The 18,892-nt window shown below is 48.9% G+C and overlaps 1 protein-coding gene across 2 annotated transcripts in view; it reads left to right on the top strand.

The window, feature by feature from the left end:
- The window catches only part of BOC (BOC cell adhesion associated, oncogene regulated), a 67,779-nt gene that overhangs the window by 39,621 nt on the left and 9,266 nt on the right, over window positions 1-18,892 (top strand). For both annotated transcript variants that reach the window (XM_004675215.2, XM_012733906.1), the window contains exons 4-8: window positions 11,687-11,833; window positions 13,484-13,627; window positions 14,534-14,827; window positions 15,157-15,429; window positions 16,187-16,464. In XM_004675215.2, coding sequence (XP_004675272.1) covers window positions 11,687-11,833; window positions 13,484-13,627; window positions 14,534-14,827; window positions 15,157-15,429; window positions 16,187-16,464 — 1,136 coding nt within the window. The remainder of the gene's footprint in view (window positions 1-11,686; window positions 11,834-13,483; window positions 13,628-14,533; window positions 14,828-15,156; window positions 15,430-16,186; window positions 16,465-18,892) is intronic.

Here is an 18,892-nt window from a genome sequence, read left to right as displayed (position 1 = left end):
CATGGGGGATTTGGCCCAGTCTCAGCAGTTAGATTAAGTTTCCAAGAGCACATTCCTGAGCAGAATGGAGGCTGTGTTTTGCTGCTTGGCTGATGTAGGAGGGAGGCCAGGCAAGAGAAGGGGTTATGAAGGTATGGTCTGCATTTAGAGGCAAGGCTGGGCAGTGGCGTGCTGGTGTGCACACACGCACGCATGCCCACACCCACCCACTGGGCATTTAAGGCTTCCTTTCCCTCTGGCCTCTTGTGTGCTGAATCAGATGTTCAACCCCAGACAAAGCAGTTGCTGTTTGGGCCACCTGGCAAGGTGCCGGCTCCAGCTTTGAACCCCTAGACATGACTGGAGCTTTCAGTGATGGGGGCCCAAGAGCAGCCTTGAGGACTGGGGGTGTGGAGGCAGTCTCTGGCAGAAGGGCTTTCCCAGTCAGAGCTCTCCTACCTGCTGTGGGAGCTGGGATTGCTTGGACTTCTCCCCTACCTGGTGGTGTCTGCTTCTGGTCTTCATGTAGAATGGAATCACCTGCAAAGCCTCCCTTGTGAGACCCACCCTTACTCTGCGTTGTGCCCAGTGGCTGGTTAACCGCCTTGGTGTGCTCACCCCGCTCTGCTCTGTGAAGAATAATTCTTTCTTATTTAACCTTAACTTTATGGTAAATCTCTCTTGTTGCTACTCATTCACTTCAGGCTTTTGTTTCTAGTTCTTACTTTTTGAAATGCATCTAACTGATTTTCCTTTCTTCCCCTTTTCCCAATCTTACACCAGAAAACCAACCTCTCTCTGTGACGCAAGTGCTTGTTCCTACTCTGTGCTGCAGAACCAACAGCAGATATTGCCAGCGGACCCCAGATCCCTTCCTCCTAGAGCCCGGTTCAACTTAGGCTTGCTCTCAGCACAGCACATTGAGTGAGCTCACCCCGTTGGCCAGAGGCTGCTGTCTGTCCCTGCCCTTTCTCATTCTGCATCCAAACAAATTCAGGCACAGTTCTTCCACTTTAACTTTTTTTCTCCATTTTTTTTATTCTGTACATCTCCCAATTAACCTATCATCCCTAGGTTCTAGTAATAATTGGAAGCAAAATAGGCAGTAGCTGGGTAGTAAGGCTGTATCTAGGGTTTTTAGTCCTCAAACTAACAACATGAAGTCTTTATGTTGATGGTGGTTTCATTGAGCCTGGATATGCAGCCTACCACAGCCTTTAAGCTTGAGACCAGGCACCCACTCCTGGATCGTCCTCTTTGGCTTCAGAGATCAGGAGGGGATGTAGCTGCCAGGAACGGAAAAAGTTCCCCTTAGGCAGCTGTCTCCCGGACTGTGACTTGGAGGAAAGGTCAGAAGGTGACAGGGGCCCTTTGTTATCAGAATCTAACCCATGAATAAAATGAAAAGCCAAACTGGCTTTTCCAGAGAAAAAATCCGAGAGGCTGAAGAAAAAATCCTGGGTTTACATTTTCACTCTGCCACTTAAGAGTTATGTGACTTTGTGCAAGGTCTTTCATCTCTCAGGTTCCACAGCTGTGAAATGAGCACAGAGATAATAACATCGTGGTTTTCATGGGGGTTTTGTTTTGTTTCCTTGAGTTTTAAATGAGAGAATATGTGATAGAGATATTTGGAAGCATCTTAGAAACTCTAGACTTAATTCATTCACACATTTGGTCAATCCACATTTGTGTGTATCCCCTTGCAGGAGGCTCTGGGGCCTGCATCCAGTCTCTGCTGCCCAGATCCATTCTGGGACCTGCCCCCAGAAGAGGGAGTCCAGCCGGTGGCCAACCTCCCAGTCCTAGCCAGAGCCAGAAAGAGCACTTGCTTGTTGGGAAGAAAGAACTGGCCCACTTCCTGTCCCAATCACAGGGAATCCTACCTCCTGGCCATCTCTGCAAGCAGCCCATGGGGTTACTCTGTATTGGTCAGTGTTGTCCACTGACCATTTATGCTCTGTTTGCTCAGTGGTCCTCTAATAGTTTTTTTCAAATAGGCAATGTTGGTTGTGCTGGCAGATTGACATGACCCTGGACCTCAGGCATGATGAAGTCCACGAACAGAAACCTATTTGCTTTTGTTTAGCTCCTCCCAAATCTGTTTCCCATCAGACATGTCAGTCTTCCAGCTTCCCATCTAGACTAGTTCTCTGAATTAGTGTGGACCATTAAGGACTATAGATGATTCTTAAAATAATTCTAGATTCCTTTATGCCTGCTTTAGTCAGCATTCTCCAGAGAACCAGAACAATCTATCTATAAGTAAAAATAGATAGAGGGAGAGGAAAAGAGATATGAGAGACAGGAAGGAGAGATTTATACCAAAGAACTGGCTCACACAACTATGGAGCTGGTAAGTCTAAATCCACAGGCAAAGCAGCAGCTGGAACTGATGGATCCCATTAGGGAGGGAGCAATCCATCCATTCTTCAGTGCTGAGATGTTTGGGGATGTTTTGGAAATTGGTATCCTGAGAATTGGGGAGTGTTCAGAATTTCTCAGCATACAATATGACCTAGTCCCTGTGGTAAGGGTCTTAGTGTGATGGAGAAGATGGCCTACAGTAACATGTTAGCCATAAATCCAATCAGGCCATGAGCTGCCTGAGAAGTAAATAGATTTTAGTTGGGGCTTGGGCTTACAGTGCTTCATTTTACTGTCAGAGGATTGAGGAAGAGCCAAAAGTCAAGCCCTGAAGAACATGGGAGAGAAACCTTTATTTAGAGTTGCTCTGGGCCCTCACATACCTTTCTCAGACCTTCCACAGCTCCCTCTGGCTCTCAGCACTGTGTGCATAGATGGAAGCCAATACGATCCAGGGTGGTGCAGACCCTTCCACAGTGGTTTTATTCTCCACATTGAGCTATTTCCATGGTGAGCTCAGTCACATCCCAAATCTAATCTCCAGATGAATGTCTCTCTTGCCCTCCCCTCCCACTTGCCCTCCCCCATTTCTCACTGTTTCTCATCTCTCTATCCTTGGGGAATGTGTTATGAGTAAGAAAGGAAATCATAAAACTTAGAGTGTGTTGGGTTTTTTTCCCAATACCACTCCTCCCCCAAGTCTTGTTCAGCCAGTGACTCCTTGACAAAACAAGAAGAAACCACTCACTCCAAACTGGAAAAACATTTGTTGTTGGCTTAGATGTCTCAGGGAGTCCTGCGCAAGCCCTTTGCTTTAGGATGAAGAGGTGTCATAGCCAGAAAACTTGGGGAAGGAAAGAAAACACAGGTGGCTTCCTGAGCTGCCCCAGGAGAAAGGCTGAAGGTACCTGCCAGACTTTGAGTCTGCCTGGCAAAAAGAGAAAGAGAGAGAGAGCCACATGGAAATGGAGCTTGAAATTTGCTTGCTTAGGCCATAAGTTTTACTTTGCCTGTTGGACAAGAAAATTGAAAAACAGATTAGACCCAGAAGGAGCTAAGCAACTTGAATATCTAAAAGAAAATGAATAAGGAATCTTATAGTTTTAGGTTAAAGTCATATTAACCTTTTCTGCTTTCCACTGGATACAGGCAGAAATCTTTTATAAGAATTTCTCTGGTATTCTGGTGAAATCTTCAAATGAATTTGGCAAAACTAATCCCATCGGACTTGATAGAAACACCCAGATAAAAATGTGCGCTTGTTCCTGCAGGCATGGTGGCTGCGGCCATGAGCCCCCAACAGCCAGTGCTCAAACTCTCTACTGGACAGTGGTCACTGTTGACCAAATAAGACCTCACATGTATGGCACAGGTTCTACCAGGGACATGTGTGCCACTACCCTATTGTTCTCCTCTCCTTCGTCTATTTTTTGCACATACAACCTCATGCTAAATAAATTCCTAGGTCTACTTTCTATACCTAGAGAAAAGGTTAAATGTTAAGTCTCCATAAGTCAGACCAGACCTTGAAAAACCGTTGGCACAGAAGATGAGGGTAGATTGACAAGCTTGTGTGAAGTGACTGAACCCCTGTTATGCAAGGTGGTTCCTTTAAAATGAAAAAGGAACAATTGAGAGAGCAAGTGAGCTCCTTCACCCCCTCTTTCTTATGTGGGGATAGGTTAGAGGTTTCTACTTGACCTGGTTTTAGACTTACAAGTATTTTTGGAATCTAATAGTAACCCTAGAAACTAAAAGAGTAAGCCGACCTGCAAATGGGCCGAAATGTTTACATCTAAGATAAAGAAATATCATTTCATGGTGAGGGAAAATAATGTAAGCAAAAGCTAAAGCAAAACTTGCTGAGGCAAAAAGAGCATTTTTTCCCCTATGTGTCCTTAATGTAGAGTGATTGTGCTCCCCTGCTACTTAGAAACAAGACTCCAGGAACCTCAGAAAAAGCCTAGCCTGTAACATGATTCTTATGACCCATTGTCAACCCACATCCCACCCATTTTCCTCACTTCACTCGTGCCAGTCCTAACCAAGTGCTCTTTCCTCAGCTTGTCTTGCATTTCCCCATTTTTGGAACAGTGCTCCCTTTGCCTGCAATCTCTTCTACTACCCCCCAAAGTTCCCACCTTCCTTGGACTAACAATTTCCTTCTCAGTGTTCAAGATGTCAAGGACTTTGCTAGAAAACTCTTCTTGTCTCCCTCAACTCCCCAGGCCTGCAGTGGGGTCTCCTCTTCCCCTTGTCCTTACCAACTAGCTTCACTCTCTCCCCCATAGTCTCCGCTTGGAGGCCAGGAACTGCTGCTGCCAGTCATCTCTGCACTGCTTGACATGGGCACAGGGAGACTTCTGTGAACATCTAGAAAGGAAGACACCAGATAGAATGTGTGTGAAGTCTCCAAGATCAAAGGGAGTAGGCATAAGGTGAACAAATTCTGATGTGGTCAGTTTTTAGATAAAACAGGAACTCAGGGTATAAGCAGGTTGAAGACAAGAATGAATAAGGAAGGGTTTTTTGATGGATGTCAGAGAAAAGGCTGTATAAAAGAGACTGAGGTGTTTGGAGGAAACTGAAGGAAGACGCCGGTGCGTGTGGTGTGCATCCCACCAGACACCTCTTGGAACACTGGCAGAGGGTGGGGGGTAGCACCGAGGCCAGCCCGGCTAACTGGAGTATGTAGTTCCCACCTGTGTTGGGGGCAGCAGCCTAGAGCATTGTCCTCCCTGCCTCGCCCACCTCGAGTTCTTAAGTGCCAGGTCAGAGTGCTCATCCCCATTCTTCCTCTGAGCAACGTGCTCTCCATTTTTCTCCTCTCCTTGTTCAGGCCGCCAGCCCTGCCAGAGACTGTGCCAGGATCCAGCTCTGGCTCTGATGAGCCCAGACCACCAGGATTCACATTAATTTTCCCATTGCTTAGTTTATATTTGGTTGATCAGAGAAATATGTGTGATGTGGGTTGCTGGCAAGTAAATCTTTTTTCTTCTCTTTTCTTCAGTATATTTTTTCAAACCATTTCATTGCTTCATCTAGTCGAAAAGAAACTCCCCAGTTGTGCTAACCAGCCCTACCTCGTAGCAGCACTGAAGTCAGATAAATGAGATGATCTGCAAAGATCTCTGTTCATCTGGCTGCCAGACTCAGTGGAGACATGACTCTCCCATCCTTGACTTGTCTTTACGAATAAATCACATTTCTTTTTTCTTATGTTCTTAAAAAAAATATTTTTAATTGATTCAAGCCAAGAAATTCCTGAAGCATTAGGCCAGTTCATTGCAAATCATTAAATGACATTGCAAACTAGGCTCTTTTCCTTTCCCCCCTTCTTTCACATTCCTGCCTTTATGCCTCTCTCCTTTACTGCCCACCTTCTGCCTGGACTTGGATCTTCTGCTCTTAGCCCCCCTCGCTCTTTAATCTCTCAGCTTCCTCAGCTTCACTGCAAGCCCCTTCTCAACTCAAAGGAAAAGATTTAACTATTAACGTGTTTGGCATCTGCAGAGATTTTTCTGCCCCGGCACGGAAACTGTTTTAACTTAAAAGAGAGCATGCCTTGCTTTCATCAGAAAGTGTTTGAGAAATTTCGTGTCATGTTGCCCTGGCTGTTGGGAGATATCCTTGGAGCCAAAATTAGTTGTACAATGAACAGGCAGAACGAATTCCCAAAGAGAGCAAACGCACTCGCTCTCTGAGCCTAAAAGGGGAGGGCAGCCCTCCTCTGCCAGCTCCCCTTTCTGAATTGTGGTGATCCCCGCCTAGACCAGAGGGGTGGTGAGGGAGTAGGGACTGTGCTTCCGAACGCCACTTTTGTGGCGTTTTACCTCGCCTGTGTGTTGCATTTGTCTGCCTTGTCTCAAGTTAAAGCTCCTTCTGTTTAGGAACTATGTCTTCATCTGCTTGTATCTATGTGGTGTTGTAGACAATTCTTCAGCTCCTGCTGGCTAGACGATGAATCCATGTTGCCTAAAGGAGAGGGTGTTGTGTTGATTTGCCTAACCTTGTGGGCTACAGTTGGGTTTAGTCAGTGGTGTGGGTGCCATGCTGGTAAAAGGCTTAGTCACCACCCAGAGTGCATGGCTTCTGAGATTCTTTCCTATGCCACAGTAACCACCTCCACTCACCAGGCGCCAGGTGTTCTGACCTGATGAAAGCCCTGCTGGGCTCCTGTTCCCTTCATTTCTGTAACTGATAGTTGCGGTTTTCTGCTTGCAGAGCTCTTGATTTCAGAGGGCTAACCTTGGCGTCATGTCAAGTCAAGGTTCCTCAGGTGACTTGGAGGTTGAGAATAACATTGTGATTCTCTGCCTGCTGGTAAAGCAGGAGAGAACCCGCTGTGTTTCCAGAGGCCACACAGGGAGGCCACGCCAAGGATGCTGTACCTCTCAGCCTCTGTGTCCAAGTCCATCTGTGGAACCATGAGCCACAGCTCCGCCAGAGCTTTGCTTTCCTTGTACTTTCGCCATCTTTCAGAAAAGGCACTGGGGTTCAGGGCAGGACCAGGGAGTCCCCATTAGGGAAAAATCTATCTGTGCTTTGTAATAATAGCCATAGACACAGTAAGCCACCACAAGAACAAGTTGAGGCTTGGAAGTCATGAGAGTAAGGAGTAGGATTATCTGTTGGTCCAGAAACTTGCCGATGGCCTCAAGGCTGCTGAGCCGTCCGGGCAGCACTGCCAAAGGAGCCCAGCTCTGTGCCCACGCGATCTGGTGGATCCTATCCAAACCTCAGCAGATGAGTGCAGGCTTGTCTTGTGATCCCTGAGAATAGGCAGGAGTAGAGGACAGGGCAAGGCTGTCTGTGAGAAATGCCCACGTGGTAGAGGCCAGGGTTTCTTCAGCATGTGGCCAAACTCACAGAGAGGAGGGCTGTCATCAAAGCATTTAGCCTCCAGCCAAGGGTGTCTTCTTACCCGACTTCTCACCTAAAGAAAACTGAGCTTTTCTGCCAAAAGGAGGACAGGGTCGACTGAGGAAGGCCCTTGGTGTTGACCGTTAGCTGTACGGACTGTGCTGGAGGCATTTGGCTGAGGCACAGTGTGCCCAGGCTGTGAAGGTCTGGAAACTGGAGGGGCATGAGCCTCCAATTGTTTTTTGACAGTTTTGTCTATGAGAATGCACAGACATAAACCAAATATTGTATTTAATCCATAGCTCTCCTGAACCTTTTTCAAATAAAGGAGCAAGGCTAGAAAGCAATGAGAATGAAATTCAAAAGCGGCTCAAGATAAAACTTGTCAATTTGTAGTTTCATATATGATCCTGGCAATGGCAGCCACACCCACGTGCCTGTGTAAGTCTTTATTTGCCTTCTTTTTTCTCTAGCCAAGAAGGTGGGTGCCTGATGAGGAAACAGCACTTCACGTGATTTATGTGGGAACAAATCCCTGCAATGTGTGGAAAAGAGGGCTGTGTGGAAAAGCTATCAGAAGGTACATGTTCCTTTAAGACACTGAGTGGCTGGAAGGCAAGGAATCAGGCAAAGGTCCATGTGCCGCCTCCAGTTGTATGTGCTTTCTCAAAAAGCACAAAATTCTGTGACAATAAAGGAGGTCAGTAAACTCAGTTGGCTCCAAAGATCAGGGCTTCTGACCTGCTGAGAGCTGGGTAAAAAAGAGTGGGCCTACTGGCATTTGATTAGTGCGAGCAAGTTAATAAAATAGCTGGAAGAATGTACAAAGAGGATCCAAAAGATGGGTCTGAGGGAAGGTAAGAGGATTAAAGCTGCAAAAACATTCCTCTAATGGATTTCTCAAACACGCAGGCCAACAGGCGAGGGCAGGTGTCTTGTCAAACCATTTCCCCATGAAACCTAATCCATCATCCCACAGAAGAGGCCTGCTAACCCCATTTGTAAGGGAAGGGCCTGCCCCTTATTCCCAGAGAGGCACCCTGACTAGCTGGCCAGGAAACCAGCTTTGCAGACAAAGGGCCTGGTAACAGGCTGGTTTCCCTCATATTCAGCCAAGTAGATCTCTTTGCATCTGCATAGTCTGGTAGCTGAGTAGCCTGTTATTGATCATGAAGTCTCCACCCCTCCCTGGCCTCCTTCCTGCGCAAAAAACGCTGGAAAAGAGGTGTTCTGACTTTCCTATCATTTATCACTTCATTACTCTGTCTTTGATCCCATAGTGAAACTCAACTTCTGCTTTAGCAGCCAATTCGGGAGTGTTTGTCTAGTGAAGCAACAGCTAAGGCTTAAACTTAGGAGGCACAGGAAGGGGACAGGGCCCAGGACCAAACTGCTGCTTATTTGTTTTGGAGCCAGGAAAACTGCTGCCAGTAGGCCCCAGGGAGGGGGAGCTGGATGCCCAGCCGGGGTGTCCTTGGTCCTGCTTGCATGGGCTGTTGTGCACATGTTGGCATCAGAACAGAAGGATGGTCTGGCCACATGGCTGACCAGTGCCCAGCTTTGTGCCTCCCCTGCTGCACAGCCTTCTGTCTCCAGCTGAGCAGTCGTCAAAGGGTGCAGAGGCAGCCAAGAGGGGCTTAAGGGAAATAGTGTTCACTTGTATCCCATGTGTGAGGTGGGAGCGGGAGGGAGGGTGCATGTTTAGTGCCCGTTCTGTGCCTCAGTTACAATGGGGCAGGAGCCTAGGACCATTGAAATGGAGATGACATCCCTGGTGCCAAACTCCTTTCAGTTGTTCACATCTTTCTTGTTTAAAAAAAATGAAAAGAAAAGAAAGACCTACTACTAGGTTTAACTGTATTGTCTCGCTTGGGGCAGATTTCCTTGGAATGAGGTAAGGGGGTGGGGGGCAGGCGTGGGGGGAAGGGTGCCACAACTCTTGGTGGAATGGTTTTAGGTTTATTAGGCCATGGAAAAGCATGCCTCTCAGAGACTGAGGAATTTTGTAGATGCCCTGAGCTCACAGGCTGTCACAGCTGGCTTTGTGGGGAGCCGCCTGACATTGCAGGTGCAGTATACACTGTGCTGAGCGAGAATTAAGGCCTCTGCATTGTTTAGGCACATTTCTTTTGAAAAGCATCTAACAATATTTATCTGGAACACACTGAACACAGATCATCCATCCTTTCCCATAGCCCTTATCTTTCTCCTCTAGAAAATGCATCTTTTTCTTGACTGAGCGGTGTAGCCAGGACTGAGCTACATAATTTGTGGAACCCAATACAAAGTGAAAATCCAGGGTGCCTGGTAGACAAACATTACAAGTTTCGACAGTGGCAGCACAGCATTAACCCTCCCAAGTGCAAGGCCGGTGCAGGCACACAGGTTGCACAGCCATGAAACTGGCCTGGGGCTTAGCCTTCCAAACTCTTCATTCACTCAGCAAAGATTTAGAGCATATCTGTATGCTTGGAATGCTGTGCACCAGGATTGGGGTGCAGAGTGCGGAACTAGTAGGCTGCTCGCAAGGGGTTATGCTTTAGTTAGGGTCAGACTTCACGTACACAAAGCTGAATAGTGATAGATGATTTTTAACAGCCCAAGAAGGTCCTGCACCCCCCTAAGAAAGGAATCCATGTTGAGAGCTCACCTTGAGCCACTAACATGGTGTAGCCAACCTGAAAAGCAGGCTGGGGTGCAGTAGAAATGAATCAGGTGGTCACTGGCTTTGCTACCTAAGTGTGCATCTCGTATCTGACTCAAGGTGATATAGTCAGTCACTCTAAATTTGCTGAGCATCTGCTTGGGTCAGGCTTGGAACTAGGTTCAGAGGACATACATGAACAAGACTTGGTCCCTACCCCAATGGAGTAACCCAAAACTAAAGGGCTTCCTTGGTTGGTTTTACGGAATTCTGGAAAGTTCCATTAAGTGGCAAACCGCCAACCTCAGTGAGTGACAGTCCTTTGGTGACAGTAGTTTGTTTTGGTAATTATCTCTTGTCTTCTATGAGAAATCTGATGCCCACCTGTCCCGTTGCCACCTTTGGGGCTCCAGTGGAAAAAGCAACACGGGCAGGTGGAATCTTGCTGTGGAACTGCAGTAAACTGACCGTGTCTGTTGACAGAATTTGGTGTGTTCAGCACTCAGAGGGGTGCCCCCAGGGCTTTCTAAGTAGCTTTATGAAAAGAATATCTGGGTGAATGTTTCATCTCCTTACCTTATTCATTAGTTTTATTCACTCCTTTAAATTCAGCTAAAATCCTGAAAACCAAATTTTGAATATGGTTTTATTACATAAATGGCCCTTTTCATTCAGCAGTGTGATTTACAGTTTTGTTGTTTGGATCATTGGATTATTTAGAAAACATCCTGGATGGACCTCCATCTTCTTCCAGTTTAGATCTTTTACCACCAAGCCAAGTGAGGAGAGATGGCCACTATGTTGTCAGAGATTGGTGTCAGCACCTTCTGCTCCCTGACATCCCTCTGCCATTAAGCCAAGCCGAGGTGCTTTCTCTTTACCTAGGAGACACTTAGGGCATCCACAGATCCCCAACCCCAGTGCTGAGAAAGGGTTAGCTAGTCAAACAGCACAGCTCCTGGATAGCAGAAGTCTGCCTTCTAGTCTAACTTCGGTTGGCAATTTTGCAGAACCTCAGGCCTGTCTCTTTTTCCTGTGGATATCTGATAAGAACCTTAGGTGGGACAGCTGTTCTTGACCAAACTAGAGAGGAGACATTATCATTCCTTCATTGTTCCTTTAGTCTCCATTAGTCAAACTATGCCAGGAACTTAGTACCCTGAACAGAACCCACTTCCAGCAGGTTCAGTTTGGTTCAGTGGGCCTGGCCAACTTGCCCCCCATATCTTAATGTTACAAGAGGCTGGTTGGCATCACAGGCTCCAACCAGACAGAAGTTTTTTTTTTTTTTTTTTTTTTAAAGATTTATTTATTTATTCATACAGAACTGGGGTACAGGCCAGAGGCTCAGGGACGGTGAGAGGCTTCACCAGAGACAGAGTGGGGAGCAGAACAGGCAGATTGACGAAGTACACTGCTGAGGGGAGCAGCTGGCGGGTCAGGAGAGGTCTGGCTTGCCATGTGGTCTCCTCCGGGGCAGGAGGCAGGCGGGAATCGAACTCATGCGGAAGTGGCTTCAGATTCTCAGTGCTGTGCTTTAACCCGCTGCGCCACCAGGGAGGGCCCAGACAGAAGTTTTACAGCTCCCCCAACCCCAGCTTATGCAGAGCAACCTGAACTCCCCCATGTGGTGATTAGGGCCTTCCTAAAACTCCTAGAGTCAACAAGAAGCTAAGGAGGACTTATAGCAGCATGTCACCCCGTGACAACTCCCAGTGAGTGAGGTTCTGTAGCTGCTTATTGTGACCAGAACACAAGGTGCATGCCCACCTGAAATATTGCATCGTCTCTCTTCTCGAGCGAGGCCCACTGACACTTGCCTTCTCTCCATAGATCTCCAGGACTTCAAGCTAGATGTACAGCATGTGATTGAAGTAGACGAGGGAAACACAGCAGTCATTGCCTGCCACCTTCCTGAGAGCCACCCGAAAGCCCAGGTCCGATACAGTGTCAAACAAGAGTGGCTGGAAGCCTCCAGGGGTGAGTGAACGATCTTCCCTCCAGGCCAGGAGGGAAGATGGCCACCAGGGAAGATTGCGTCCCAACCCCCATAGGCACACCTGCCCCCCTCCTCATGCTGGCCAGCTGTCTTCTGTTTGACTTTTAGTCCTGTAGGATTCCCAAGAGCCCGGCTACTGTTATCAGGGTCCCCTACCTTATCATGAGGAATGTCTTCATGCGCTGAGGCCCTGGAAGCCGCTGCCGCTTGCTCTGGCCTCTCCGCACAGTGTGGCTCCTGATCACCAAGTGCACAGAAAAGGCTTCCTGACTACCCCCACTGTCCTGGAGCTTCAGGCTTCCCTGGTGGGAGGTATAGCTCTTCCCCACACAGCAGAGCAATCATTTTAGTGGGACTTCAGTTTTTCCTCTCGCCAGTTTTTCCTCTTGCCATTGTCCTGGTAACACAGCTTTTTGAACCATGACAGCGTCCCATGCAGGCCACAGTGGATATCACAGCTGGGGGAGGGAAGCCAAGCTTTGCCCAGGGAGTCAGTGGGGAGAGGGGTTGTCCCAAAATGAGGTTATCTCCTGCCTACAATTGACCCCGCGCTCATACCAAGTAGTCCCAACTTATTTGCACCCCACAACTCAAAATGTATGTGTCTTAAGATACCCTATAGAATTTAATGTATTTTTATTAACTTGTTTTGGTTATGAAAGGAATACATATTCATTGTAAAAAAAATGCTGAAAATTAATTTTTGAAAAGTGAACCCTAAGCCTGCTACTCAGAAGTGGAGACTGAGAGGAGAAGGGTATTCCCCACCCTACTCTCCCTCACAGTAGCCCATAGGGGAGGCCCAGCCATCCCAGGATCAAGGGACTTTGCTGTTTGGCATTTGCCCAAGCAGCTCACACCTGGGGCAGTAACCCAGTGGCAGAAGGGTATCAGCCAGCTTGGGGAACCCAGAGTACAGCAACACAGCACTGTGACTCCCAGGGCAGGCCACCAGAGAGCTCAGGGCTGCAGTGAGGGTGTCCACTAGCTATCTATCTGTCTCTTGTTTAAAGAACCTGAATATAGCACAGAAAGGCTTCAGTGGCATTCATGGAGAAGGTGGCATGGGGTTTAGACTATTCCTATCTGATTTCAGAAATTCAGTAGTGAGGTGGCTCAGAGCTGTGACCATGATGGAGACTAATAGGACATTCTAAAGTCATTCTCTTCATCTGTGGCTGACAGGAATGATCTTTCTTATATGACTCAGAGGCAGCATACATTTCTTCAGCTTACAAATAAGAGGATCAGAGGGGTTAAGTGATTTGTCTAAAGTCACACAGGATCCACAGCATTTCCAGAGCTTAACACAGGACTGGCTGACCCCAAGTCCTCTTCCTTTTACGTTATCACATGGCCCTTGAAAATGTCCTTCCACAGACCTATGTACTAATTTGGGAAGCGGGGTGGGTTTGCTAGTTTTTTAGCTGATTGGTTGGTTAGTTTCTCTTCCTGGCACTTCTGGTCCATGTGATGCAAGGTTTTACAGCTTTTTGATCTGGGCTTGATGGGATTTGAGTATACACTCTGCCTACATGCCCCATCTGCAGCCCCTGCCCCCAGCCTTTGTAGGAACTGCTGAGTGCAGTATCTGGCCCCAAACACCCCATTTCCCTTTGCTCTGCCCTCAGATAACTACTTGATCATGCCATCGGGGAACCTCCAGATTGTGAACGCCAGCCAAGAGGACGAGGGAATGTACAAGTGTGCTGCCTACAACCCAGTCACACAGGAAGTGAAAACCTCTGGCTCCAGTGACAGGCTGCGTGTGCGCCGTAAGGAGGGGCACCCAGGCTGTGAAGTGGAGGGAGCCCCGGGCCACAAAAGTCCTCACTCCTGGTCTGTGTTCCCCGAGGAGGGAGCCGCACTGGGGCTCAGGCCAGTTGGACGTCAGGACCCTGTGGAGAGCACACCCTTTCTCCTGCCTCTTGAGTACTGTGTTATGTTACTTTCACAAGGGGAGGTGGGCTGGCTGAGTGTGCTGAGACAGAACGTCTGCTCAGCAGCTGACGCATGTGCATGAAGAACCTGGCTGTGCGTGTAATCAGGTGTGAGACCACCAGCCCTGCCTTGTGTGGTCTGCACCCCATCTGCAGAGCCGAGGTGTGCCCAGCCCCCGTCCTGGTGAAAGTGAGTGGAGGCTCACATGCTCCCCCACTCAGGAAAACAGCAGCTACCTTTTCTGAGCACCTGCCAGGTGCCAGCACTGATCCGCACCCTCTGGAACATCTTCCCTGGAGTTAGGCTTTGGAGTGGGCTCCAGGGGCAGGTTTACTATGAGACTAATAAAGCGCAACTTCAGGGGTCCTCCCGTCTCCTAATTTTGTACCTCTCATTTTGTATTTTTTTTCCTTAAAGAGCACACCCCAAACTATAGAAAATTCCAATCTTATAAAACTTGGATCTGCCCCTATATGACAGTCAGAAGTGTTCTCTCACTGCTTCCGCACAACGGCTCTCTGTAGAAGGAGCACCTCATTTCCCAAAAGGGAACCAAGACCCAGGGGCATCAAGCCACTCACCCTACTTTCTGTAGATCATAAGTCCTTGAAGAGCTGCTTGATTCCAAATTCATACTCTGAGATTGCCTCCTGGGGTCGGGCCCCCCAAGATGGGACAGAGGATGCCCTGCAGGAGCCGAGGCCACTCACACTGCCCTGCCCTCCTGCCCCTCCCTCCAGGCTCCACCGCCGAGGCTGCCCGCATCATCTACCCCCCAGAGGCCCAGACCATCATCGTTACCAAAGGCCAGAGTCTCATCCTGGAGTGTGTGGCCAGTGGGATCCCACCCCCTCGGGTCACCTGGGCCAAAGATGGGTCCAGTGTTGCCGGCTACAACAAAACGCGCTTTCTATTGAGCAACCTCCTCATCGACACCACCAGCGAGGAAGATTCAGGGACCTACCGCTGCATGGCTGATAATGGGGTCGGGGAGCCAGGGGCAGCAGTCATCCTCTACAATGTCCAGGTGTTCGGTGAGTGTCTCCTATAGGCCTCCTCGGCCTTCTCTTTGGTCGGAGTGACCTTTCTAGGACCTCATCACCTGAGGCTTAGGCTGGATCAGGGCCTGGTGAGCGAGGCAAGAGTAGTGAGAGTCGGAGAACCTTATAACCGGGGCTGGAGTGTGCTGGCCTGGCAGGCCTCTCTTGTTTCTTTGCTGTGGTGGCTCTGGTGGAGACGTTTCCTTCCTGTCGCCACCAGCCATGGACAGGAGAGGGCCATGCCCGACTCTAGTCCTCTCCACAGTCTGTCCGGCCTGGGCGGGAACTCGGCCTCTCTGACCCCTGCTCCATTCTCCCTACAGAGCCCCCAGAGGTCACCATGGAATTGTCTCAGTTGGTCATTCCATGGGGCCAAAGTGCCAAGCTGACGTGTGAGGTGCGCGGGAACCCCCCGCCTTCCGTGCTGTGGCTGAGGAATGCTGTGCCCCTCACCTCTAGCCGGCGCCTCCGACTGACCCGTAGAGCCCTGCGTGTGGTCAGCATGGGGCCTGAAGACGAGGGCGTCTACCAGTGCATGGCTGAGAATGAAGTCGGAAGTGCCCACGCTGTGGTCCAGCTGAGGACCACAAGGCCTGGTGAGTGGCCCGAAGGCCTGAGACACCAGCTCGCTTTTCACAGAAACTTTTCTCAAATGAACTCCAACTTAGAACCCGATATATAAAATTTGAAAAAAGTTCATAGTTGTATGTTCCAATTTAACTTCATTAAAACGTCAGAAGCACAGATTTGAGAAAAGTGCAACAAGAAAAACAAAATACTTCTCAGCATTAGCCAGTGCTGACCTTCTGTGGGACAGGAAGTCATGTAGGGTTGGCAGAGTGTTTGGCTGTTTAAGTGTTGTCTTTCCTGGTCTCTCAGATTATTCTCTGAGGACATTTCAAGTTGGCTTCATGTCTAACATTTCCAGTTGATGGCAGTGGGGGGAGAAGGGAGAGACCTATGTTGTGCCACAACGTCAAGATTCCTCAGTAAAGGGACTTGCCCCACCCCCCAGCCTGGACATGATAAAGGGGGCCCCGTCTGGATCCTGCACCTCTGGAGCAAATCAAAATCGTTCACTTAAGACAAGGCCCTTGTGAGCCTAGGAAAACAAGCAGATGGCAGAGCTGCTACTGACAGGAAGCCTGGGCAATGGGCACCAGCACCGCTTCCCTCCTGGCAGGACAGGAGCTCAGCCCTCCCTTTCCCATAGCCAGGCTGTCGCCACCAGGCTGACTGCATCTGCTCCCAGTGATCTCTCCATTTTCTCTCTGGGGACAGCAGCTTGCCAGATAACCAGGGGTGCTAATATATAACCTTTCCTTTCCCTTTTCTTTCCTGGTTGGTCTTCAGGCACAACTCTAAGGCCACGGCTAGATACTGCCACACCTCCTGTGCTACCTTTCAGGCCAGGAGGCCCTGACCAGATCCTGAGAGGGCACTTAGGTCCCCCAACATCAGTGCAGCCGCAGTGCCCTGGAGAGAAGGGACCAGTAGCCCCTGCCGAGGCCCCTGTTATTCTCAGCTCACCACGCACCTCCAAGACGGACTCCTACGAGCTGGTGTGGCGGCCTCGGCATGAGGGTGGCAACCGAGCGCCGGTTCTCTACTACGTGGTGAAGCACCGCAAGGTACGCACTTCCCTGTGCACAGCCCCTCTCCTGAGGCTGGTGGGGTCTCTGCCTCTGACCACCTCCTCTAGAGCGCCCAAAGCTTGGAGCAATAATCCCCACCACTGACCACCATCTCTGCATCCTCCGGTGTAGACTTTCCAATCACCTCCCAGGAAGCTAGTTGCGAGTTGGGCAGTCGAGACTCTCGAGGTCTAGGACAAAGCCGTGTGCACGCTGTTAGGTCTGAGCGCAGTCTGCACGTTTTCCAGAAGCCGATGCCACTGGCTTCTTGTCCCAGAGGACTAAATTCCCTCCCTGGTACCCATCACCTGTCTTTCCCCTGTCATATGTTGGTTTTGTTTTTAACCAAAATAAGCTCTGTTGGCACATACCTGTGGGAACTCTGGCATAGCAAGCCAGCTGTAAAGTCAGGAAAACAAGTATTTGTGAACAAGTGTTTTCTCTGAGGGTGACAAAATGCCCACTCAGTTCTCATGGCGCTGGAGTGGCAAAGAGACATTTAAGCTTAAAGGCATGTTGCGCTGCTCAGACTGTAGCTATTTCTCCAGGGTAGAGGGAAATCTGTCCAGATGGATGTTTCCAGATCTGTCAGGAAGGGAAGCCAGGCCAGCTCATCTCCTTGGACACCACACCCTGTGAGACCAGAGAAGACCCCACACTGGAACCTCATTCAAGGCCTTGTTCTCAAGCTGTCACCCCCCAAGAGGAGAAGACATGAAATTCCCTTTAAGAAAATGTCCTTGAAAACATCTCTTCCTCAAAGGCACACTGTTATCTTTGTAAGCCATTCGACAGTAGAAATTTTTTCTCAAAAGGACTGACTTTTGTAACGGAAGTAACATTAGTTTGTAGCACCCTACATGAGGTATATAGAACCATAAGCTTCAGACAGGTTACCGCACCCCACCCCACCAGGGCACCCACCATCCTCCACCACAACCTACTGTTCAGTCTCCTCAAAACTCTGCTCTACCCTCTGGTAGCCTCAGTACTATAGTTAGACTTCTAGGATTTGCTGTTGGTTTTATGTGACCCTTTGTTTTGTTTCTCCATAGTCCACATATAAGTGACACCATCTGGCATTTGTCTCTTCTGACTTATTTTGTCTAGTGTAATCTCCTCTATTTTCATCCATGTTGTTGAAAAAGTCAACAGTTCACTTCCTACAGCTGAGTAGTATCCCACTGTGTGTACATAGCACATCTTCCTAACCAACTTATCTGTCTCTGGGCTCTTTGGTTCCACAGCTTGGCTGCTGTGAAGAGTGCACACAGAATTTCACATTAGTGTTTTACATCCTCTGGGTAGAAACCTAGGAATGGGATTGCTGATCATAGGGTAGATCTTTTTGAATATGCTGAGAAGTCTCCATACTGTTTGCCAAGGCCTGAACCAGTCAGCATTCCCAACAACTGCGTAGGAGGCTTTCTTAGCCTCCACGTGGTGGCCAGCACATATTCCTGGTCTTTTTGATATGGGCTGTTCTCATAGTTAAAGGGATAGTTAAAGGGATTTTTAAAAATCTTATTTTGTACGTAATAAGGTATCATAGATGTTTAACTTTATTTATATTCTACTTAAGCGAGTTCTGTGTGCACCACGGTATGGATATAGAAAATTCTACAGTGAAACTAAAAGTATCATTTCTCCTCCTTCCTCCAAAACAAAACTAGCCCTACAGGATAGAAGATGGTTGTTCTGCAGAAGTAGTCCCCCTCCTAGCTCTGGGCTCCACTGACCCCTCTCATTCTGTTCTTTCCCTTTATGTATTCACCTCAGAGACCTGGGGCCAGCACAGGTCCACAGAGGCACACCCCAGGTGGTGAGAGAAAAGCACTTAGGCAGCTCTCTCCTGGGTGGGGGAGGGGCTCTGGCTGCTGGCCCCTCCCTAAAGGGCAGCCAAGGGAATGGGAGTGGGGGGTTTTTTAACAGAAAGCAGCATTGTTTAGCCCAGGTTCTAAGGCATGTCTGGTCCGAACCCTTATTTCTGTGTGAAACCAGATACCCCCATCTCAGAGTTGTAGGCAGAGATCAGACAAGCCAAACGCTCATGGTCCCCAGGAGACAAGAACCAGCATGAGAGCAAGAATAATATTTTTCAGGCCAATAGGTGGCCACAAAACTGCCTCAGCAAGAGGCAAGCTGGCAAAGGCCAGCGTGGCGATCCGGAAATGCCAGGCTGCAGCCGCATTCACCCCCTCCGGGTGTGACAGTGACTGATTACCATGCCGCTTCTTATTTTCAGTTGAGTCCGGTGGAAATGAGGCCAGTGCCAGGAGGAGCCAGGGAAGCCGGAGGACAGTACCCCTGCCATGTCCAGCCTCTGTTAGGATGCAGCCCATGGGGCGTGTGGAGCTGTCCTCTGGACCCCACCAAGGCACAGGGCATGTCTTGAAAGCAGTCCTTTCCTGATGCACAAACATGT

This window comes from Condylura cristata, unplaced genomic scaffold (assembly GCF_000260355.1).
Source record: "Condylura cristata isolate star-nosed mole 26May11 unplaced genomic scaffold, ConCri1.0 scaffold00003, whole genome shotgun sequence".
Taxonomy (NCBI): Eukaryota; Metazoa; Chordata; class Mammalia; order Eulipotyphla; family Talpidae; genus Condylura; species Condylura cristata.
The sequence above is the reverse complement of the archived record's forward strand: the minus strand, read 5'-3'. Positions and strand labels throughout refer to the sequence as shown.